At 35.9% G+C, this 25,671-nt stretch overlaps 1 protein-coding gene across 1 annotated transcript; it reads right to left on the bottom strand.

The window, feature by feature from the left end:
* Positions 1-796: 796 nt before the first annotated feature.
* LOC122515940 (bone morphogenetic protein 4) lies at positions 797-25,609 on the bottom strand. The gene is made up of 3 exons (XM_043633450.1): positions 23,724-25,609; positions 9,335-9,464; positions 797-2,059 (listed from the first exon to the last, which is right to left on the bottom strand). The coding sequence occupies exons 1-3, from the start codon at positions 24,510-24,512 to the stop codon at positions 1,119-1,121; spliced, it is 1,860 nt and encodes a 619-aa protein (XP_043489385.1). The 5' UTR covers positions 24,513-25,609; the 3' UTR covers positions 797-1,118.
* Positions 25,610-25,671: the final 62 nt, after the last annotated feature.

Genomic DNA, 25,671 nt, shown 5'->3' with positions numbered 1-25,671 from the left:
CACTTTTTATTTCTTTTCTTTTTCTTCTTCTTCTTCTTCTTCTTCTTCTTCATTTCCATTTTCGTCTTCGTCTTCGTCTTCATCTTCTTTTTTTGATAACTTTAACTCGAGATTAACGTTGCTGTGCGTAATAATAATAGTAGCAATAGTACATAGTCAAGTATTTTGTTTTTTTCTTAATAGTTAGCCTAAAATGATTGTAATAAATTAATAAATACGTATGGACTATAGATACATTAATGATTATGGCCTTTTTCGTGCATACAGCGAGTGTCACTTAAAATCGTACACCATTACGCTTATTACCAGGTGTAGAAGTATGAAACCGAAATTTCATACTAGAAAACTATTGGTATAGCATGTTTAGGATGAAGACAATTTAGAAATAAATAGTTTTCAAGAGTAACGATGTACGATTTTAAGTGACACTAGCTGTATACAAGGAAACGTTATATCCTGATCGATAAGTCGATTAATAAAATATATTCATACAAATGATTTAATAACAAAATATACGATTGGAAAAATATATGAAAGACTAAAAGTTATAATTAACAAATCATTAAATAATAATTTGCGTAGAAAGGACAAAAACTTGAGTGATAGAGGGACACAGAGAATTGAAAACATAAAAAAAAAATATATATATATATATATGTATATGTATAAATAAAAAAGAAGTTAAACATCATTCAATAATTTCGATCAGGTTTGAAACGATTAAAAAGAATCCTATCGGTAAAAAATACGACTAATATTAAACTATAATGAACAATGACGAGCAGATATCTTAGTATCACAGTCAATGTGAGACCCGCTACTACCGAGAGGGAGTCAAAGGGTCTGGATTTATTTTATGGTGGTTTTTTCCTTAGAATTTAATTTCTAATCCTTTAAATATTATTTCGCGTATTTCCTATAATAATTGAACAAAAGGAAGATCTATAGGAAAAGATGTACGTCAAAAATAAAAGAAAAAAAGGAGAAAACCACCTTACACAAAACTATATGTTATTCGGACGATTCTTTGGTGAGTCCTAAACGACTCCTGGATTGGTTCAAGACCATATCTCTCTTTCTCTCTCTCTCTCTCTCTTCCGAAGGCCCCTTCTCCCTTTCTACGAACAAGCACATTCCAGCACACGCATGTTCTTCCAATTGGAGATCTTCAAAGTGGTAGAGTCGTTCTCGTCGAAATAAAGAATCTCGAGTTCGGTGAGTTTGCTCGGTGCACAACAAGGCCTCGGTGCTTTCCTTTTGTCTTCCTTCCATATAAGACTTTGTAAAAGTGCATGATGATGGGCAGGATTGTATCTAGGTGGACATCGACCCTTGCAATAACCCGCGTCGAACGTCTTAGGTTGCACAATAAATTCGAAACCCTTGAGATCTTTGAATATTACCGTCATCTCGTGTCTACAACATTTTTTGTTATCCTCACGACACTCGGTCCTACGTCCCTTATGAAGAGACATCAATTTTTCCGGTGTTCCGCGTTTCCTTCTTCTATTACCGTTATTATTACCCGTTACATCATAGGATGCACTTGTAAAAACATTTAAAGCAGGTAAAGCAAAGACGCGACGAATCGGTGAACCATTTTGAAGAAATTGTAAATTTAATTCAAGGTTCTTTCGTTCATCGAGTAAACATGCTATCGCTAACTCCGTCACGTCTACTTCTAACCATTTTGAATCTCGTGGATCGTCCAATCGAATTCTTCTTCTTACTTGCGGACTTTTTCTCCTCGTTGTTGGCCTTGTTTTTGACGACGCCGACGACGACGACGACGACGACAACGAAGATAAAGCTATCGTGTCGGAATACAATTGTTCGTTTCGTAGATAAACGATAATTTCCAAATCGTTGTCATTGTCGGTAGCTCGGTGATCTCCCACCAACAGGAACCTCAAGGATGCGTGATCAAGCGTAGAATCTTCTTCGTCTAAATCCTCGGGAATTTCCACGGGAAAGAACAATCGTTGAAGAATCTCGCTATCTTCTTCATCTTCTACTTCTGCTTCCGTCGTCTCTCGTCTCGTCCTATTTCCAGAATGCTCTGTAACAAGAAATCGAAATATATGTGTGTGTATGTGTGTCTCTGCTATGTCTGTTTAAAGATTGTTATGAAGAATGCTATTACGTCAGTGGAAAATGGAAAATCATTAATGGATGAACGATTACCAGCCGGGGAATCATTTTATCCAGACGATGCGATAGACTAACGCATTTAGGTTTTTACGTTGAAATTAAACGAGGAATCCGAATGCGATGACATCAAAAACAACGACAATAAGATATATCTATATTTTTGAAGGGTTTCCTCGTAATTAGGCTATATTTAATATATTAAATCAACGATTAAAATATCCGACAAAAAATGTAGACTTTTATTTTCCAACAACTCGGCGGTATTCATTTTGAAACTGTATACCATTTCTAAAAGCAATCGCGAAAAAGCTAAGACTCGAGAGGGATGCAAATAGCATCATCTTCATCCAGCATCTGCTGTTTCCAGGCGAAACGTTAACAATAATTGCTCGGTGAATATGTATATGCTGTATGAAAGATAGAGAGAGTGAGAGAGGAAAACGTGTTTAATGCGACGCGTTAATAATTGTCTCACGGTCCGGACTGTCTGCATTTTCTACATCGTGGAAGATCGTGAACCATTGCTAACATCCTGTGTGTAAGCCAGACGTAACCCATTTGTTCAATGAATAATTATTTAATCCTTTTTTCTTTTTTTTTTTTTTTTTGTCAATATACAATATATCTATATAAATTATTTACAAGAATTGTAAAGATTCTAAACGTGCTATTATTCGACAAATCAATTATTCAACAAAATCACCAATGTAAACGTTCTAACGAAACATTATTAATTGTTACGAAAGACCGATGCTTTTTAATCTAACATATACGTATACGTATATGCATTTGTATACGTATGTTAGGTACTTTATTAGAACATTATCGTGTTTGATGTCAACGCGCGAGAAGTAGGTCGGTGCTGAACGTTACTGCTCGTTACACCACAGACACATTGTAACGTGACAACGTGATCGATCACGTTCTTCTCTTTGTAAACGTTTCTAACGCGCGTTAACATTTGAAAAATTCTAACTCATTCATGCGTCTTCCTTTCTCTCCCTCTCTCTCTCTCATTCCTCCCCCACCACCCTCTTTCACATTATTTGATCTTTCCATCATACGTAAAGATGTTTCAATCTTTTCCTATTATCCTAGAAATTTGTATTGAAAGGAATTCCAGGCTGATCGCCAAGTTAATTGTTTAACAAACGTTTGTCTCTATATAATGTGCACATAAGCAAATGGAGGACAGACACAATGTAAGAAAGCAATTCATGTAAAAAGTAGCTTATGAAACTCGGGCTTATTGCCAACTAACAATGGATTGTTAGAAAGATGGAAAGAGAGAACGAGATAATAAAGGATCGGAGTAAATAGCAAAGAGAAAGTTTTCCAACTTGTTACATTGTTTTCTTACCAAACGATTTTTAATTTACTATTAAATGCCATTGTTAACATATCTCTGAACGTTTTTTAAACACGTATATACATAGATAAATGGAAAAAGAAACTTTTAAGTGTTTTTCTAAATATATACTTTCATAATATTCTTACATAAAACTCACTTAAACCAATGAAATTCTTGACAGAAACGTACGAGCAAAAAATCGATAAAAATTGTATTTCTAGATCATTTCTATATTATTTCCTAGGTAATTTCTCGATCATTGCTAGATTTTATTTCTTAGATTATTTTATATATGTTCTAATCGAACGATTTCAACACTCGAATTTATTGAATAATTTCTAATAATTGAATTTTTTACGATCAAAGAAATAATAATGTATTCGAAGCATTCGTAATTAAACGTTCTTATTTCCAGATCATTTCTAGATCATTTCTAGATCATTTCTATAGATTATTTCTAAATCATTCACGATACGTTCCTGACGAATGATATTAACTTACGAAATTGTTATTATTTCTGGTAATTTACATTTTTTCGATCAAATAAATATGATATTAATAACGATAATAATATTGGAAACGTTTATTATAATATGTCCTCATTTCTGGATCACACTTCTGGATCATTTCCGATAAATTTCGATACGTTCGACTCTCGAACTTGTACTTTCTGATATTAGTAAATGAAATTCACAATAAGAGGAAATATATATGCATATTACTCGAAGTTTAATCATTAACGTTAAATTACGAGCTAATTTACGTCTCGCTTCGAATAAAAATTTTCAAAAAAATACTCTACATAAAACTGGACTACGATAAAAGAAAAAAGAACTTTTAACTTGTTCGTTTTTATTACTGCATCACTCCGAAGCAAACTGGAAATATTACTTCGACATCTTGTAAATAACATTTAACTTGTCTCCCACATACTTTTTATAATCAAACGTTTATCCCTTTTTTGTTGTTAAATATACGTATGTAAATCTATTATCATTTTTCCACTATGCGAAAATATCAAAGAATTTCTCGAGCGAACGAACCCGTTTCTCTTATCAACGAAAACGACCATTTCATTTTCGTATCCTTTATCTTGTCCTTTTATATTTGTATATTTTGTTAAAAAGATAGAAAAAGGAAGAGAATTTATCTTCTTCGAAATTTCTTCTCGTTCTTCGCCATACTCGGAATACGATTTTACGAGCTTTTAGCTACATATGTATATATGTCGAAGATACTGATAATCAAATTTACGAACGACTTCGTGGAATTCATTGATTTACTTAAAAACTATCTTGTACCTTCGTCGATAAATCATCGATTTTTCGAAAATGTCTAAACTAAAAGATGGAGAAGACAAAAAAATGTCAATTACAAATTAATATCGTATTATATTATAGTAATAGTAATAAAATATATATATATACTTATCCTGTGCGACTATCAGAATAATAGTTCTTAGAAATAAAAGACTGTCGAATTATTCGAATTCGAAGAATAACCTTCTAATGGAGTACCTACCTAACACGTGTGCAATGTGCATTACTCATTCATTTATACTATTCTATACGATTTCCACGAACAATAGTGTGTACTAATATAAGAATATGCATTTATATTAGATCGTAAAACTTTCCTCTTTGAGTTTAATTAATAAATTGAATGTATATGAAGTGACATATCAAATGTAAAGAATGAAAAAGAAACGAACGACCAGTAAAAATGATTAACGGTTGCAATTGAAATAATTTCAAATCCCTTATGTTCTGTTAAAGAATTTCGCGCGTACTATATTCCGAGCCACCTACGCACCGTAAATGAAAAAAGCACGAGTCTTTCGTAATAATTAACTCTATTTAAATCCATTAAACATTGACACAATCATTTCCTCGAATCGTAGAAACGCATGTCCTATTTGTTTATTTTCCAAAGACGCCACTAAAATCGTTCCCAAGTCTAATCTTGAAAATAATTGAAGCTGGAAGTTTCGCGTGGGTCGAGATGATTTATAACACGTTGGAAACGTGTCCAAGCGTTCCCACCCCCGCCCTCCTTCTCCCTATCTATTTCCATCTCTCTCTCTCTCCAGTTTATGGAATCCAATAGAATGTCAAATTATCGCGATCGGTATGTTCCATCGATCCGAACGTGAAATTTCAATTATGCGTTGGTGCATTCGATGCATCGTGGAATTATCTCTTCTATATCTCCATCTCTTTCTCTCTTCTTCCTACTACACGAGAGAGCACGTGCGACGTGAAAGAGAAAGAAATAGAATGATTTATTGGCTAGATAAGAATAAGATTCTACAAAATTATGGGATGCCTAGGACATTTATGGGACTGGAAAAAAATTGTTTGGATTGATTGACAAATTGGCCACTCCGTCGAATGATTTATTAAGTATTTAGAATGATTCGAAGAGAGATAAAGAGTAAGAGTATTAGTAAGAGATTCCTAAGAGTTAATTATAGAAATACGAAATTTGTATCCGATTATTATAATTGTATTTAGAAATGAAAAATTGTGAAGAAGAAAGAATGAAGAAGAAATTATTAGAGAAATCGATCTTTCTTATCGTCAGATGATCGATCGAAAGCGCGGATCGATATCCGCGAACTCGCGCACTAGTACGTTCATTCACAAATAGAATTAGGCGAAGCGAGGAAGTCGGTTGACGATTCCTCGGAAAATAGCTCGAATGATAAATCCTTTCGGAATTCATGGCATTTTCTTCGATAGACTCGGCAAACAACGAAGAATATCTGTTGATATTCGTCAGACACGGAGAATTTCGTACTGCGAAATCGCCTTGCGATTATACGCCCTAAATAACCGACACGCTAACACACATAGACACCGCGGAATCGTAAGCCGTGCCAATTATAGACTTTATCACACGACTTCGATTCTAAGAATAGACACCGAGAACATTTCTCCTAAGGTATTTTCGCATCGCGTAAGAAATATAGAAAGAGAGTGAGATAAAGAAGAGAAATGCGTCTTCCGTTCCGTATCCTTTACGGAATCTTACCTCGATTCCTGGAAAACGAGCTTTAAACGTCTTAGACTAACTTAAGTCGTAGTAATATGAATTAGAGAGTAAGAAGAGAGATATCATCGGTATTCGTTGGATCGGCAAAATTCACGATTAAAGGTCCTCCTCTTATTTTCCACTTGCCGATTATACGCCAACACACGTGTGCCTGCCTGCCTGCCTGCCTGACTGCCTGGCCCGACATACTACACTTTGGCTAGATCAATTCAAAGATGATTGACGTTTTCTACGTTCTAACGTCCGTCTTCCTACGTCTTGCACATATCTATATAAATAGCTAAACTTTGACAAGATACAATTGTTTTTACAAGAAATTATTTTCTATGGGAAGACAGTGGACAGATATATTTATCTAATTCGTTGAAAATTTTCGAACATGATCCGAATGTCGTCCGGCGATCCAAATGAATTCGTCGAGTTCGATGACAACGCTGGAGCTCGGATCGTAACCCAATTAGCTGGGAGATCGTCCGGCGCCGTTAATCGCGTTAAAACGTGGAAGCAAATTGCACGTGGCGCTAAAAATAAAATAGGAGAGAAAGAGAAAAGTCGAAAATAATCGAATTATACTATATAAAGCATATTACCTATAATAAAGACCATTTGAAAATTCATATCAATTGAAATTTTGCGAATTTTCGTGTAAACGAATAATCTGTAAAATATAAAAGTCATCATTCTTAACGATCTAGAATTGTATCTGAAAAGTGTAGATGAAACACAAAAGCAGAGTGCAGACTACCCGCTACCGCTGCTACTAACTTCTTCTTCTCTACATTGCTGTTGCTGCTCGTGCATTTGCTTGGCGATTCGTTCTTATTGCATCGAGGAACTCGTCGCTCGGCATTCCGCCGAGCATGGAATTTCTATTTCATAATAACAGCCGTGTAGCGGCTGCGAGGCGAGCCGTCACGAGCAAAGAAGTCTTCTTCTTTTCATCTTCTTAACGTTGCTACCACCGTAGACAAGCACCACTTCAGACTGGTCAGCTCGAGTAGGTACACTTTAGACGAATGTCCGACCTAAAACCTAAGGTCATCTCGAGATGCCAGATTCCATAATATGTACTTACTACTAACTTACTTTTTCGGTCAGCAGGATCAGAGAAACTCGTATCTCTTTAATTAGATAATTCAAATTACAATGTTTATACCGAAGACAAACGACGACTACCATTACCTAACTTCTAATCTTCGTGCGAGAATTAAGATTTCAAAGCCCCTAATGTTCATTTTTATGGATTGATATTTTCACAAGTGTGGAAGATTCTTATTATGTCATTCGACTGAATTTATAAATGTAACATCAATTAGGAAATCAAGAGAGAAAAGCAACTGCAAATGTGTTTTAAAAAGAATACATCTAATATATCAGAGCTTCTAAATTTATCTTATTTACTCGAATAAACATTCTTCCTTTCGAAATCTACGATAACTGTCTGAGAAAACAAAATTCAAGAGAGAAAAAAGAATAGATCTCGTGCAATTTCGTATAATAGGAAGAGAAACAAATTACTCGACTTTGCTTTCTAACCAAACGTCACGTTTCTCTCGAACCCTTTCTCTATACAACCCTAACCCTAAGTTTATTTACGCGAAGTGGCAATTATACTTCTGACAAAACGATACCATCTACATTTTCCGAGAAGGCCTCTAACAATTTTCCGAGTCATCTGGACTGTGCGTAGTTAACAAATAAACTCGTAATAGTTCATTTCTAATTTTCAAAGGTTCGCTTAAAAAAAGGTCAAATTATTGAAATTATAACGAATTATTTGTAATCCGATTGATACGAAGATTTTGCATTTTTTCTACTACACGGATACTTTCTCTCTATCTTGATCCAGCAAGTTCCAATAATAGCATTTCGTATATTTGCTCGAGACACTCCAAAAGAAATATACTCTTCGAATCTTGGGATCTCAGCATCCGCTAGTTTCTCCCTCTCTAGCTTATCTAGCCAGCAATCTAGATATCTTCTATCTTTCTAGTTATCTTCTTCGTCACCGTTTCTCGGAAAAGAGGACAAACGAAAAAGAGATTTGACGTAAGAGAGACGACGAGAACGATGCATTCGAAGATCAAAACTTACGTCATCGTTATCGAACACCTAAAGGATCGATTCATTTTCTTTTGCCTTATGCAATACTCCTACTATCATTTCCTTCTACTTCTTCCGTTAAGATCTCGAAGATCTTTCGGTGCAAGTTCATTGACCGAGACAGGAGTCTCGGTCATCTTCAATCTTCCGACGTTTGCAACTTCCTTCTGGACTACCACTGGGATTCTCTTTACCTCCTTCATCTTTTTTATTACTCGGTGTGGGAGCATGAAACAAGAAGGAAAAAAAATGAAAAAGAAACGAGTTTGCAGTTCTTCGCTAAAGTTCGCCCAGGTTTCAACGGGGTTGAGACCCCCTTTTAGTCAGAATTCTTGGCTAAAATTTCGCGGCTCTTTTTAAAATGACCCTTTAATTTCTCTCTCTCACGCACACTTGCTTTCTTTCTTTCTTTCTTTCTTTTAACCCTTTCTCTCATCTATAAGAAACAAAGTGTCAGGTCTTTTCTTATACGAGTTTACGAGCGACGCGTGAAAATTTTAAGTCTCTCCGTTCCTCTCTCTCTCTTTTTTTTTTACCCTTCACGCGAGATGAAAAAAGACTTTTCTACGTAGATACGTACTACGTATACCTACATATACATATATGCGCATACGTATAAAATAAAGTAATTCTCACGATTTGTTTTATTTTCTTTTTTATTTCGAGTTAATATACCTGTGCCATGAAACACGTGAAGTCTTCTTCGCTTTCTCGACTCCTGCGGTGGTCCATGATGCTGCGACAGCTGCACTTTCTTCAGGTACTCTCTGTGCGCCCTCTCGTATTCCGTCTGGCTTACGTTAGCCTAAAAAAAAATAAAAGAAAAATACAGAAATGTAAAATACGTACAAATCTCTCGTACATATGTTTCACCTTTATGCGCGGATAAAAGAGATTTACGCGTTTTAGTCTTATTATAATTCTCATCGTAAAAAAATTCAATGAACTCGTATAAAATAACCATTTATTATACTAGCCATTGATTTCTACAACTTATTATTACCTGCTTGCTTCGTTAACATTCCAATTAAATAAGCTATCGCGTTGAATCTGATATCTACATTTATTACGATTGGATATCCAAGTAAAAATGATTAGGATCAATTACGAGCAATCAAGAAGAAATGAAATGATCAAATAAGAAAACTAAACGGATAATCATTGCCATGAAAATATGTGTGTGTGTGTGTGTGTGTTTGCGCGAAAATGTGTCATTGATGATCGACATAAAAAGAAATGATCTAATTTTTTAACGTCACAACATAAAGTTTGTCGCGAATCAAATGTGAATTTTACGCTCTAGTTAACAATCATACTCTTTCTCTCTCTCTCTCTTTCTTCATTCGTCCTCATTGTTTTTCCCACCGTTTTTACCCCTTTTTTCATCCCTCTTAAAGCTCCTCTCCAAGTTTCAAGTTGTTCTCTCTTTCTCTCTCTCTCTCCTTTCTACTCTTCAGAAGGTACTAGGAACGTCTACGGTACTGTATCTCGGACGTTTCACTGGTTGAAAAGGCCAGACGTCGATGACGTTCCTGAGATTAATAACAAGAGAGAGAAAAAGACATTTCTGTGATTATCTCGAAAAAAAAGAGAAAGACAGAAATAGTAGCAAAGTTGACAATTTTATTCTCCCTTCCGTTAAATTATCTTAGTCTCTCCGTATAAGCATTCAGATATACGCAATTCCATTATTATTACCGATAACTTTGCCATTTTTAAATATATATATTTACACTTGCGATCAAAAAGTGTGTGCGAGAGAGGGAGAGAGAGAGAGAGAGAGAGAAAAAGTTAAACGTTTGGTCGGATCGATGAGAATAGTAGGAAGAAAGAGAGATCATTTCTAAAATTAAGACGTGCATTCGTCAATGTGACCAATCATCATATAAAACGCAACATCTTCCAATTGTAACATTATCCCATTTCTCGAGAAGGTAGATATAAATAATATTATCGCGTTCGTCATTTGTTTGCACGTTAATAAAGTTGGTTAATCATTTCCAAGAAGAGATCGTACAATTCGATCGAGTTACGAGAAAATCCTATTTGTAATAATGAACGATGTTAATGAAGCGAAAAAGATCGTACAAAAAATCTCAAAGGAAACACGCGTCTCTCGTTAACCCCTTCTTCCGTAAGTTCGATTTAACTTTAATAATATATTGTAGCATTTGACGATATGTGAATTAGTCGAAAATGTTAATAAAAAATGACGAAATGGAGGAAAGAAAGAAGAAGACGGGAACGTAGACGAGAAATAAAGTAAACAATCGCGACGAGATCCTCGTGAATTCACCGGAAGCAGACGGCGAAGACGATAGGTGAGTCATCCTTCATCGCGGCAACCTAACGCCCCCGCCAATCCCTTTAAAGTCATTTAACTTCTCTTTCTTTTTCTTTTTTTTCGAAAGAAAGAGATAGATTGTTCTTTTTCGTCTTCTTCTTAAAAGATCGGTTAACTTCACCGAGGCAAGTTCCGGTTCGAGAAGAATGTTTTCTTCGTCTTCTCCTTCGTCTTCTTCTTTATCTTCGTTTTCTTTGAAGCTATTGCAAAGCTAAAGAATACGTGACTTCGCGATATTCTTGCTAGTAAAGGAAATGAAGACGAAGAGAGAGAAAGAGAGAGTGCGAAGCGTGGACTTTTTAGAAAGTCATGACAACATCTTCGTGGGTGGCCCCCCCTCCTATTGGCAATTAGATGCGAATAAATTCTTATTGAAATCCAAGCAATCTAACATACGGTACAATACCGTATGTACAATATATTGTAATTGTAATTAAGCTTGTCGTTTATCGTGGAAACATTTGGAAATTGACGCGATATACGCATGACCGCATTTCCTTCATTGATAAATTTGAAGCTCTCCTTTCCCTCTAGCTTCCGTTCATCTCTTAATCCGTCTAGACGAACGTAATTTCTTTTTAAGACGAGTATACTACCCCTTAGGTCTGCGTAGGTCAGCCAATTGGCCCTTTTAAAATTGTGATTTGCGAGAGCAGTGTCCTGGTATGCATATACAAGGGAAAACAAATTCGCGAGGCCAAGAGAGCGCGCACAGCAGATCACCGGACGTGGATGAAACAACAACAAATCCGATCGGACGCTCAGCAGGGAATTTCCATGCGTTTCTTTACGTATGGCTGCTTAATTATTCGCAAACGCGAAAAACGAGAATAGAAATTTTAGAATACGGCCGGGATATACATGAAAAAAAAGAAAAAGAAAAAAAGAGATAGTTATATAAATCGATTGGCCTTGGACTCGAAAGTCGAACGATAAATATAAAAAAGAAAAAAGATATCTCTTTCTCGGAAGATTCGTGAAATAAAGAAAAATAAAATAAATTTTTCTGGGCACGCCTCCGACTCGTTAAAATCTCAACAGATTTGCGTTAAACGAAACTGTTTACCAACGAGATATTTATCGCATTATACAAAGTCGACGCGAAATTATTCGTCGACAAAAATCGATCATTATCGATACTCGTAATTGATACTCGTGTCGGTATTTATCGAAAGAAGAAAAATACGATAGAGACGAATTCCTGCTAACATTTGACACATTCCCTATTCTAAGAAATTCGGACAACAAAAATACCGGTTTGACGATTATCTACCGGTCGATCTTGATGATGACATCGATCTACGAAGTATCGTGACGTCGAAGACGTCATCGCCATGACGCTGCTTCTTTTTTACTTCCTCTTTCTCTCGTGTTCTCGAAAAAGAAAAATACCCGACACCATCGATAGTGCGTGCAGAAAAGAAAAAAAGGAGGGATAAAAGGAGAGCTAATTTACAGCGTTCCGTCCTTCAAAACGATCGAGAAACTTCATTTAATTAACTTTACGTATACCATGCTTATGCATGAAATGCATTTCTCGCGAAACGCCAGCAGGACCATGTATTAAGTCCTATCAAAAGTGTATACAAAGTAAATTTGTGCTACGTCAAACGCGTTCCTGATCTTTTACTCTGCTAAAAGAATAAAAGAGTAAGCACGAGAGAGAGAGAGAGAGAGAGAGAGTGAGAGAAATTTCCTTTGTATAAAAGGAAGACGAAACGATGTGTCTCAACGATTAACTTTCTCTTCAAATTTAAACCAATCGTAAATCTCGTTAGCGTCGATTCAACGACCAAGTGATTGCAACCTGTCATACCGAGCTGGACATAGTAACTTTAAAGTTATTTTTGATCGACTGATATACGATATATATACGCATATAAATGAATATATATATATAGATAACACGAAAAGGATAAGATGGTCACCGATGAAAGGGATTTATCTCTTAGAATTTTCTCTCTCTCTCTCTCTTTTTGACTCGTCATAGTCTGTCGTTAGAATGTCACCGATCATTAAAATTCAACCGATTAGAAATGGAATCGTCGAAGGATGTTAACGAGTCGAATGAAATCACGCGCGATGTAAGGAAGTACCTAGACAGGTAAATTCAAGAAAGAAAGAATAAATATAAATGATTCATTTGAAACTCGTTTTATATCTTATCGATCGTTGATATCAAATTTAGAAATAAATTACATACAAAAGATTTATCTATATCAATAAAATATTTGTAGGAAAGATGAATAATATAAACGAAAAGTACGTTAAACTCTCTCTCTCTCTCTCTCTGTCTTTCTTCGTGGACGCAATTGCCTAAGTGTCCCGATAATATGGTACGCATGTAACCGAATTATCAACGTAGAAATCCCATAAATATCACTGGAGATAAACAGGCCTGGCCTTTATCTTACACAATTTATTCGTTCTTGCCGACTTGAGTTATAGCCGCCCCAAGTTGCGGGAGCACGCGCTTTGCTAGTGTTTTCCATCTTTTCTTAACAAACAACCTTCTTTTCATTTCTCTTTCTCTTCGTCTTATATTCCTCTAGTAGCTCTAGTTTCGTCTCCATCAACGAACAAGAATTTCAATCCTATGGTTATAAAGGGAAAAAATATATGCGATACTTCTTTCCCTCTTCGTTAGAAAATTTGTTCGTGATTTTTGACGATACAACGAGTTGTCAATAGGACAAAAAAAAGGACAAAACTGGAGTAAGAAAAGATAGAAGAATTCAAGTTGGAATATCGAGTAGTCGAAGCACTCGACGTAACAGGTTTTTCAAAAATACTTTGACGTATATTTGCGAACAAAACTTTTATACATACATATATAAGCAAATGTATAAATATATTTCACCCGATATATATGAATTTATATTTCTATTCGTCTCCTTTAAATACTCTCTCTGTGTAACTTCGAAACCATATAAATATATATATGGTTTCGAAGTTTTCTTTCGGTTTCTCCCAACACGAGGTTTTCGCGTAAGATCGAAAAAAGGAAGACGCTGGGGTTATGCTTTCGAAAAAAGTTCAAAGTCTTCTAGTCGGTATAAATATTTTTCAAATCGTGTAATGAGTATGCCCACCACGTGGGTGTATACTTATAATTAGCGTGCGGGCCATTATGTAGATACATTGCTACCAGGATACGTACGAGACAGGGCAAACGCACGGCGCCGTTCTTTAGAAAAAAAAAAACAAGACAAAAGAAAAGAAATAAGAAAGATACAGAGAGAGAGATGAAACGTGTTATCTTCGTTAACAAATTTCGATTGAAAATAATTCAATTCCATAAATGAGAATCAAATATTTCGATTGAAAATAATTTTCAAAGAAATGACGTATAGTTCTGAAAACTAAACTAAACTATACTAAACGAAACGAAACGAAATGTGTGTATGTAAGAAGGCGCATTCGTCGAAAAAATTAGACAGGAAGAGGAGAGGAAAGAAAAGAAATAAAGAGTGTTTCGTCCATTCGAAAGTTAAACGCGAATGTGGAAAAAGGAAGGTGTGGTATATTTCGGAATAAATTTAGATAGTTATAAGGGCGGCGAATGGCGACGAGAAATGATTCAGAGACGCGCGGTACGATGATTTGCTAACGTGCGAACTTGTTACGAAGAAAAAAGAAGTAAGAGAGAGAAAGATAGAAAAATACTTGAATAATTTTTTATCGTCTTGGCGAATGCCATTGGGAAATTCCAGGCGTTTTTTTTATTTCCGTTAAGCATTTCTCATTCCCTATCACGCACCTGCTCTATCTTTGTCTATTTGATTATTCCTAACTCGCAGGTATTCTTTTGTAATAGAAAGGATCCGAATATATATGCCATGCCGGATCTTAGGAACCTCGATGATTTTTGAAGATCTATGATTCGTAAAAACAAACACATACAACACCTGCGTGCACACGCGTGTAATTATATAATCCTCGTTATAGCGACTCTCTAACCACGGCAAATCTTTTTAATAGCTGACCTCGAAATCTATTGGAAAGGATGTAGGTAAGTAAGCATATACTGGTTTATACTCTTTTGCCGATCTAATAGGAAATACTTCCGAGGGAAGGATATTTTTGGACGAAACGAAGACAAAATGTCTCGAATCGTAGCGAAGCATGTTGCATCTTGGCACCTTAAGTATGAAATATCAGCTTTTATGTTGGTTGGAAAGCAAGAGGAAAAGTGACTATACGTCGTAGCTTGCGCATATGTCGGCGAAGAATAAGAAGAAGGAAGGAAGGAAGGAAGGAAGGAAGACAAGAACTAATGTAAAAAGGATTGAAGGCAAGGCAAGGGACGACGCACGTGCTCGTGCATGCGTAAGCGAAAGTAGGGCAAGAAGGACCACCCACGTTCGACGACGTCCTGTCTACTACCACCGACCAGTGCAAAGCAACTTCTCTTTCTACAAAGAAGAAGAAGAAGAAGAAGAAGAAGAAGTCTCACAAGAGCCGCGACGAGAACACAAGGAAACAGGCGATCGAGTTCTTTCAGATTTTTCCTCAAATCTCGACGACGCACAATGAAACTCCCCTACCTGTTAAACTTCCCTACCTTTTACCTTTTACAAATATCCGACGATATTCTTAGGAACGGTGGAATCAAAGAACAAACTGAAATACCTTACTATTCCATCGATGGAATGTTCTTCTTTCAGGGATAAAGAAAGAAAGAAAGAAAGAAACATATACGCCATGTTACGCGTACAAAAATAGAAAAAGATATCTTATTTGCGTATGTTATTAGTTACCATCTTCCTCTCTTTTATGTACTGTACTTATATACGTACGTATTTTGTTAACGGTGAGTAGACGATATCGATTTAATCGCAACAAGATATATAATTATCTCCATTGGATCTCTAATAAAGTATTAATTGATGACATAACGTTGTAATATCCTCGTGAACGAACTTTCCTCATTCTCGTGGAACGATTGAAACGTTAACATTCTATTTCCGTAGAAATCGTTTATACGTCTATGAAATACTCCGAGTATTTTTAGACCCTGTGAATATTTAATCGTTAGATAGGTAGATAGGTAGATAGATAGATAGATGGAAAGATCAAATTATTATCGTCCGAAATAATTTTATACGATGTATCGAATCAAATTGAAACGACTTAGGTCTTACGATATGAAATGTTAGATAAATTAAAAGATTAAAGAGCGAGAAAAATAAACGAGAAAGGTAATGAGAATAGAAAACGAATTCGAAAGAAACCTTTGAGAGGAACTTTTTCATCTTCTTCCATAGTTATACGTCGACATGAGTCACCGATCTATTCCTTTCAAATTCTACGTTACCAATGACGTAGTAAGTACTTCCGGTAACCATTTCTTCCAAATCTTGGAAGAGTTAAGAGAAAGTTGCATCGAATTGAGAGAACGTATACGTATATTACTTCTGGATCGTCCGACGCGAGCAACGAGGGGGAGTGTTTCGGTGTTCGATAATTTACTACGAATTGCGATAACATGAAAATGAAGAAAACATAACTAGTTATTTAACATAGTAAACAATACTATAATCAAGACTTATACAATTGAATACTTTTAATCCGAGAAGAACGCATTTAATTGCTATTGTAAAGAGAAAATCAAAAGAAACACGCCGTCAATCGTTATTCGCATAGTTTCATAACGAGCCACATTAGCGTCCACGCATGTACGCGATTATGTTAATTTGAAGAAAAAATGATAAGAATCATCGTCGTCCTATGACGCACCCACACCGGTAATAATTGGATATTAACGTTATCGGGTAAAACGAATCTTTCTCTTAGAATCTCGACGACACTCGAAAAGGTAATCCACCTGTCGATAAATTAATAATTTCAATGAAAATAAAAAGTGGTGAAAAATTTCTAGACGTATCTCTACGCGAATGAAACTTTCTCGTAGAGTGAAGTAACATCTTGTACGAAGAGACGTAGAAAAGGAGGAATAAAATAAAGTAAAAGATAGCATATCAAATAAAAGCAAGCCAAATGAATAAGGAAAGAATGAAAATAAAATGGAAAGAGATGCGCGTGCGCTCTGAGAGATCAAAGTTGCGTGCCGGTGGGCAAAAGAGGAGGCCGCCCTTCCCCGCTCTTTATAGTACGACGGCATGCGTGCGTGACACCTGTTGCTTAAACGCGACGAAGAAGGTGGCCTCAACGGAACTCGGACGCGAACGAAAAATACTTTCAAACGAATGCCGAGATCGCGAGGACGTTTCCTTGCCAAACATTTCCCATTGTTTTCTATGGAAAAATATAAAGAACCCTTTAGAGATATGTAATCAAGCGTATGTCCAATGAAACTGCCGATCGAAATATTAGAAAAATTTCATTACGCGTACATTCCATATATACTTTCTCTCTTTCTAAGAGTTAATGGAACTTTGTAAAGTACTTGGACGGTATCCTAAAGAACGGCTTCATAAATCAGCTAAGTTGTTCATGAAGAAAAGAAAAAAAGCTTAGGTGGAAGCCTCCTCGTACGGTCGTATAACATCGTCGACGGTTATAAAGATACTTGCTGTAATTTATGCGTGTAACAATGAACAAGCAACATGCTTCTTCTTCTTCTTCTTCTTTTTCTTCTTCTTAGGATATTTCATGCAACTAGCGTTACAGATCTATCGGTAAAGCTAAAGGATCGATTGATCTTCGAGTCTTTAAAATATCAATGCGCTTTATAAATTAATTTACATTTTCGAAAAATACAATATATCTATTTTATTCATTTTGAAGAACATTTTAGAATAAAATAAATAACATAATAATATGGTCACGCGCACATATATTATCTCGTAAAGTTTCGTAACTCCGTTTAACAAATTCATCGATTTATTTCGTTTTTTTATTATCCCTAAAGGTGAAAGTTCTCACGAATCGCGATGTATATTTTCATAAACCACAGATGGATGACTCTTCGACGAGACGCGTGGAAAGTTCGTTGGAATGTTGCATTCGGTCGTAGATCGCGTAGATCGTATAAATCATGGATCCAAGAAAATACGTATAAAAGTAAAATTAATGATCGTACGTGTCTTCAATTTAAATAACATTAATTTCCATCGATAAATCGATTGAATTATCGCTCAAACTAAATCGTTGAAATTTTTAACAAATGCATACATATATATATATATATATATAGTAGGTAAATGTATATTAATTATATACTATTATAACAAAGTTCGCGCGTAATAATGAGTCTGCACGTTCGGCGAAATCATCGGCGAAATTATCGGCTATCGAATGCGATGAGAATCTGCGGGGGGGAGGGCTTTATCTTTGGTCTTTGCACGATTAAATCGCATAATGAAACGAAATTAATTAAAAGGGCACAAAAGGATAAAGTGATCGAGCGATTTTCATTCCTCTCTTCTCATCGTTCTTATACGCTACAAACTCGCTTTATAATTAATTGTATAATTAATTCGTAGATTTTGACGAAAGGGAAAAGAAACCGCGCAAATGTTATTCTTGATATTTCGAAAAAAGAAAAAACTCTAGTCGAATCCACATTGTCGGAAGAAAAGGAATTCATACTTATATACCAGATGTATGTGCATCTGTCCATGTTGGTAAGTATGTATACATAAAGGTGTGTGTGCACGCGGCAAAATGCTCGGGATTGGATAATGAGAAGTCGCGCCGTGCGTAATTTCACGGGAGGAGACGAGTCTGTATGTCGTTTCAGGATGCAACGCAACACGGCTGCATGTGCAATGTATATACTACTACATGCCAAGGATACGAGAGAGAACAGCTTGAACTTTCGAGCGTGTTACAACTCGTTCCAAGCCGAACCTCCCGTAGGTACAAGATGATTCCACGAGAGAGCTATAATGATACCGTTACGGGGCAAAAACTGAAATGCTCAACAACGACAAAAAAAAAAAACAATCTAAGAGGGAGAAAGAGATTTCATTCTTTACGGTGAAAGAATGATCGAGAAGATGAAATTTAAATTGATTAGCAAAGTTTTTCATTGAATTCAAAGAAAATCTTCTCATCGTCATTTATTTTCATACGTCTTTTACTCGTATATTCGAAATATTTTTTTCTATTTCTAAGAAACTCTCGCGAGGAATTATTTTTCAAAAGTTTAATCAATGACTCTGGACATGCATGCATATGTAAATAATAATATAATAAATCAAGGTAAATCTAAGATATAAGAAGGAAGAAAAATAATAATGTCCGACCGTTGGTCGATTAATGATGCGGTAGAGATGAACGCGTAAAAGAATAACTACGAGAAAAAGAAAACAAAAAGAATAGAAAGGAAGAGTATAGAGCGAATTAAAAACGTGGAATCGATTTTCCGTACCGATCTTAACCGAGTATAATTAAAAGTATCAAAGGGGTCGATGTGCTCCAAATCCTTTTTTTCTCTTTCTCCGACAAAGTTCGAAATCTTCATTTCCAAAGACAAAACGGTGGCATTATCTCGAATGATGCTACGACTATTTTCATGCGAGTCTCTTAAGTACGCGAGTCGTATTCCTTGACACACTTAAAATTACTCGATTAAATCTACGAAGAGCAACATTAATGTTCTCTCCCTCTCTCTCAATTTTTCTTTTTCGAAATGAATTTCTCACGTTTCCTATTCGTCAAATTTTGATGCGTAATCATTAATAAGAAAAACATTTTAAGAACAAAAGTATCGCGCATCAGTGGCTCCTGCAAAAAACAAGAAGAAAAGCTACAAGGTTGGGCAATCGCTAACCGAAGAGGAAAAATGTAGCAGGGATGGTGGTTTGCGAAGCGAAACGAAGCGAAACCTTTCGACGAGACATATACTGCAAGTATATTCTTCTTTTCCTTCTTGTTTCTTTCTTTTTTGATCTACCCTTCCTCCTCCCGCGTACCTTTCTAAATGTCTTCGAGGCGTCACCACTTTGTCACCTTTTGCTTTATTATATCCATTTTTCTTTTCGACCGAAGAGAGAATATGATATAGGAGAGATATACGAAAGAACGATTTCACGTTCGGCTGACTGTAAAATTGGAACAAGAGTATTATCGGTAACTGTATAAGATGGACAACGTAACCCAACGTTTTGTCTGGTATTTGATAGCAAAACAATGATGAAATTTGAACGGACAGGTTTGTTGGTTGCAATGGTAGGGTTGTCGTTTGAGAAGAGCGTTGACAGGTCGCGCAAGAGACAGGTTGTGCCATTTGACGTCAGATCCGAATAGCCATGAAAATTTCTATCGAAAGTATTCGGGACCCACCTGATCGCTTCTTCGACTCTGCTGAACATAAGATTCTTCGGAGTCTTCTCGAGACTCTTGTACCGTCAGATAACGATCGTGGAGATTGAGACGCGAGTAATCCGGTCGTTTTAAGTGTCGCTCGCTTATCTGGAAAGCCGAGTCTTCTCTATACGTGAGAAAAGATGTTTACTCGTGTCGGCGTATCATCAAAAGAACCTGATTATTATGTAGTACATACATATATCTATGTATGCACACACAGGATATTGCATGTATTTCTTCTTCAATTATACGAGTACATCCAGTTTCCTTTTACTTTTTTTACAAGACAATACTCTAGTGTTACTTTTTGTCGCGATGTTGACAACTAAGACGATCGAGGCCATGTAAGATTTTTCTTAACATCGTAGATTTTCCAGATTATTGAATTAAATGAATAAACTTACAAGTGAATTAGTTGTCACGCCTACGAATAGAATGATCTAATGGAAAGACAAGTCGTTGAAAAAAATGATCGGACGAACACGCGATTCGATTGTTCACGCTTTACTGTGATACACGCTGTCACACGGCTCGTTTCACGCGTGAATCTATGAGCTCTTAACGATCCAGATGCTCCCAGATGACAGCTTCTTCTCTCTCTCTCTCTCTCTCTCTATCATGTGTTCTCCTCCTCCTATTCGCTGTCGTTGGCGTTGTCGTTCGTTGTCGTCTACGATACACCAACACGAAAGTACAGAGAATGCTTTTTTATACGATGCCAACGAACCCTGCTCTGCACGACGTTATTCTATATATGTTTGTATGTATGTAAAAGCGACGTGTCATAGACACGTGTAACGCGGTCAACATTTTGTCGATAAAATTGGTCGAGTGGCCTCGACGAGACGCGTCGAATGCACCCGACGACTACGTCGGTCCAAATTCTCAAACTCCTGTCGTTATTTTCATTATTCTCCTTATCAATTATTTTTTCTATAAATAAACATTATATAATATATGTTACAAACAATGGAACAAATATATTGATCTGTTAAACTATGAAATTGAAATTTGATTCGCAGATTAGATAGATATTAGATCCAATAAAACAATAAAATATTTCGAAACGATATTTCAAACATTTTATGAAACATTTTGGTAATGAGATAAAAATGTATATGTGTAGTTATAGAAAGTTTTGGTAAATTTCTAATTATAAAATTCGGAAAAGTTTTTTCAAAATTTCATATATGATATGCACATGCATAAATCGTGTTATTAATGAGATAATTACATATGTGTATTAATTAAGATATAGCTTACGCATTCACTTTTATAAGATTAGTGTTAAAATTCCGAAAAATTGGCCAATAATCGTGAAGGATGTTGCTTCGATCGATGTTCGAACGTTAATGCTATTTTGTAAATACTCGATCATCTTTCACATACGTCACTTCTTCGAATTAATGACAATAAATAACTTTCGTAAAAAGGTCAGATTGTTTATTTACTCTTAGTAAGAACGTTAGTCGGTTGATGTTTTCCGTATTATTAAGATACGTTTCTCGTTGCATACTTAATTTTAGAAATAATCACGTCGAGAAATTTCTTTTTAATATTTCAAATATGCTTATGTACGCATATGCATGTTAAATATGAAATTTTGTCAATAAAATAAGCATATGTACAGTACGATCGTACAAATATTTATATAACATTTTCTCTAAAACGTCTAGATATTTTGTCTAAGACCTAGGTTTTTCATGAATTGACTGAATTATACATTGTAACGATAGCATATACAATTTAAGTAGATTTTTGTTACTCACTTCTAACTTAAATGAAAGAAAAAATACTAAAGAAGAAAAAGGAATAGAACAATGAAAACAATATACTAAGAAGATCGTTGCAAAGATAAAAGAGCAACCATGCTATAATTAGTAATAATTACTGAACAATAACAACACGTGAATTATATAAGAATTCTCACATTTACATCGATATATTGATTTTAATCATTACATAAAACTTACGACAGCCTACCCGTTTACCTACACTCCATCTTCATTAACTTGGCGATATATTAATTAATTCCTGTCGTAAATATTTCAATGAAAATGAAAGAAAAATATGCATAAAAATGCTAGTGAAAGGTGTTGTCAAGTGATATCTTGCACATATGTATATAGATTAATACATAAATATATATATGTATATTTATTCTTTTCATTCAATCTAAATGATAACGCGAACTTCGATCAACGAACTCGAGGAACAGTTATGAATGAAGAAGAAAATGTCGTCGAGATCGGTTGTTATCGTCATCGGAGGCAATCATTTTCATGAGTTTATCGAGAAGTTCTTTTCGGACTCTGGGTCGCGAGTCGTGACAACAAAAAGAGGAGGAAATATATATAGATAGAGAGAAAGAGAAAGAGAGAGAGACATTTGAAATATAGTGATTATAAAAGTACTCTAACAATAAGTCACCAATTTTACTTATGCATTCTATTTTTTATGTCATATTATTCTTAAGCTTTTCAACTCGCAAAAGAAAGACCTATTTTTAAAATAAATAAATATATTTTCCTATTTGTCATTATACAAAACGAATTTAAAAAGAATTCCAAATATATAACTATCTTAAAACACATGTATAAATCTTTGATCACTTTTATAATCATTGGGCTCATTTGTCAGCTCCACTTTCTTTCAATCTCTTTAATTTTCTTTCATCAAACAATGCTGATCGTAAATAACTCGAGAGTACGAAAATATCCTAAACGTTTATAGAGAATCTGATATAGCTGAGTTGATCCAACTTGACTGTTTATATTCTTAGTAACTAAACAACAGAATAATCTATTAATCGGTTACTCTCTCTTCTTCTTTACTACACAAAGGATCTTTCGATTAAAACCTGAAAGAATATTACCATCGTTATTATTATTATTATTATTATTATTGCTATTATTGTTATCAATGTTTCACAATCTAAAAGAAATTGAGCCAATGCAATATGTTTAACTTACAATAACAAAATTTGTTTAAAAATCTCTTCTTGCTCATTTGATCAACCAGCTATACCGTTACGTCGTTCTTCTTTCTCTCTCTTGAATTACGTTCATGGTTTATATTGTACATATATGATATTACATGTAGTAGTGGTATGGTGAAAAGGAGAAGAGATGAAAAGAAAGAAGCCGATATTGTGTACTTGCTTTCTGTGTGTATATACTTATTCCCCATCGAGATAAATCCAACTCGAATAACTTTCAAATCGCGCACACTTCTATTCTAATCGCTAATATCGATCTCCTTTCAAAAACACTCCCATTAATGTTTCATTTAATAACGTTAGTGAAAATTCAAGAGAAAAAATCTCCGCATTAGACGTTGGTTATGAAAACAAAATAAATGTAATCAAATTCTCAAACAAGTCAATAAAGTGCGCGAAAAATATGATATAATGCGTATGAAACGCAGGGTGCAGAAGACGCCTACCTTAGAAGGATCAGGTATCCTCCGAAGCCCGAGGCTTTCTACGATGCTCCTTCTGATAATCTCGAGCTCTTCGTCGCCGAGCACGTTCCTCGAAGAATGACCAGCACTAGTTGGCGTAGCCGTTGCCGTTGGCTCATATATCACCTCCTCCTCGTAGTTCTCTTCGAATTCGAGGAATCTCGAATAGGTTTCCACCTGCTGCTGCTGCTGCTGCTGCTGCTGCTGCTGCTGAAGCTCATAAGATGAAGATGAAGATGATGCCGGTGCTGGTACACCAAGTATAGGCTCGTACAAAACGCTCATCACGAGTAGGGCAAGGATAATACTTGTAGATAAACCTTTTGTTGGTTTCCTCAATAAAGAGGAAGAGGACGACGAAGACAAAGATGAAGAAGAAGAAATTTTTCTAAAGTTTTCACCAACGACTAACAGTTCATCCCGTTCTTTGCGTTCTTTATTAGCAACACTATTATCGGAGTCTACCGTAGTACAAAACGAAAATAACGAATAAGAGGTGGTCTCGTTGCGGAACGTCTTTAGAGCATTCAAAGCACGTGGTGGTTGTCCTCGAGTACCGGATCTCACCGTAGCAGTTTCTTCGCAAACATCAAACAAGCTACTATTCACAGCTGAAGAGTCGGCACAGCACGAAATGACTTTGGCGTTGTTACGACAAGAATTTTGCCGATGATATCGTTGTTGGCGTTGCTGTTGTTGCTCTTGCTTTGCCGGCTCTTCTCGATCGTTTTCACGAGTACCACTTCGAATGATTATTGAGAGCTTGCCCATAGCCAGGAACGCGAGCTCGTGGCCTGTGTCCGGGCCTTGATCGCTCGGCTACTCTCTACAGAGAGAACTCAACGCGGTTCTACGCTCTCCTACGCGGATCTCACACTTTCCCCTTCTTTCCCCTTCTTTTTCCTCTCTTATTTCGATCGTTCTTTTAATCTAGAACGATCAAGACTGTTTCGCACCTCTTCTGAGTCTTTTGATAATTCCAGTCTATTTACTATTATCCTTCTTTTCACCTTTTTTCTATCCGTTTTTGTCGCACACAAGGAAAACGTATATAATAAACACACACCATTCTTAAAAAACGAATGCACATGAACTCGTTATAAAAAACAAATTCAACAAAACATAAGAATAAAAAAGTTAATGATGTTGCTAATCCGATCTTTAAGAGGAATTTTAAGAGGAAAAATCAATTCTTTTTTCTTTATCTTCTTAGACGATGATAATCCTTCATAATAATTCGATCATTTATCTTGAACCCTAATTCTCGTGGCTGGCCACGAGAAGAATAGGACAAGTACAACACCGAAACGGTCATAGTTAATTAATTCAAGTATAAGAAGAAAAACAAAAAAAAGAAAATAATTAATGAGAGTAAACGTAAAATTCTCGCAGGAATCTTCATAGACGATTAACTTCTTGTCACAATGAAATCTTTCTCATATATAAGTGTATAATATCTCTCTCTCTCTCTCTCTCTCTCTCTTATTATATAATATATCTATATCGTTTTATTTTTAATATCTATCTTTTATGCGATCTTAGCTTTCTCGATAGAAGAAAACGATAATAAGACTCGTGATTAGCCAGCTAAATTCTTCGATACGATTGGAGAGAAGAAGAATTACTACTACTCTCTTCTCCTTTCTTTCGTTTCTCTCTCTTTTTTCTTGTTCTCTCCCTCGCTACCTCAAAGGATGGAGGAGGAAGGAGAGCACGGACCGCTACCTACGACTGCCGGCTGTCGACTGTGTGCTGTATTGCGTGTGCATGTATATATCCTCATTGGGCTCCCGCCTCTGCCGCTACAAAACTCTTGCCGGCGCCGCTGCCACCACCACCACCACCTCCACCACCACCACCACCGCCACCACCATCGTCAGTACTACTGTCCTCAACTTTACCTACGACGACGACGACGACGACGACGACG

Source organism: Polistes fuscatus, unplaced genomic scaffold, assembly GCF_010416935.1.
Source record: "Polistes fuscatus isolate 324 unplaced genomic scaffold, CU_Pfus_HIC Scaffold19, whole genome shotgun sequence".
Taxonomy (NCBI): domain Eukaryota; kingdom Metazoa; phylum Arthropoda; class Insecta; order Hymenoptera; family Vespidae; genus Polistes; species Polistes fuscatus.
This window is presented reverse-complemented; position numbering and strand designations above follow the sequence as displayed.

Bases quoted from the DNA above. Each gene is read 5' to 3' on its own strand.
- LOC122515940 (XM_043633450.1), bottom strand. From the start codon at position 24,512: ATGGGCAAGCTCTCAATAATCATTCGAAGTGGTACTCGTGAAAACGAT. The intron at 9,465-23,723 runs GTAGGCGTCTTC...ATTTTTTTTTAG, and splicing joins GGATACCTGATCCTTCTAAG to GCTAACGTAAGCCAGACGGA. The intron at 2,060-9,334 runs GTATATTAACTC...TTCTTGTTACAG, and splicing joins TCACGTGTTTCATGGCACAG to AGCATTCTGGAAATAGGACG.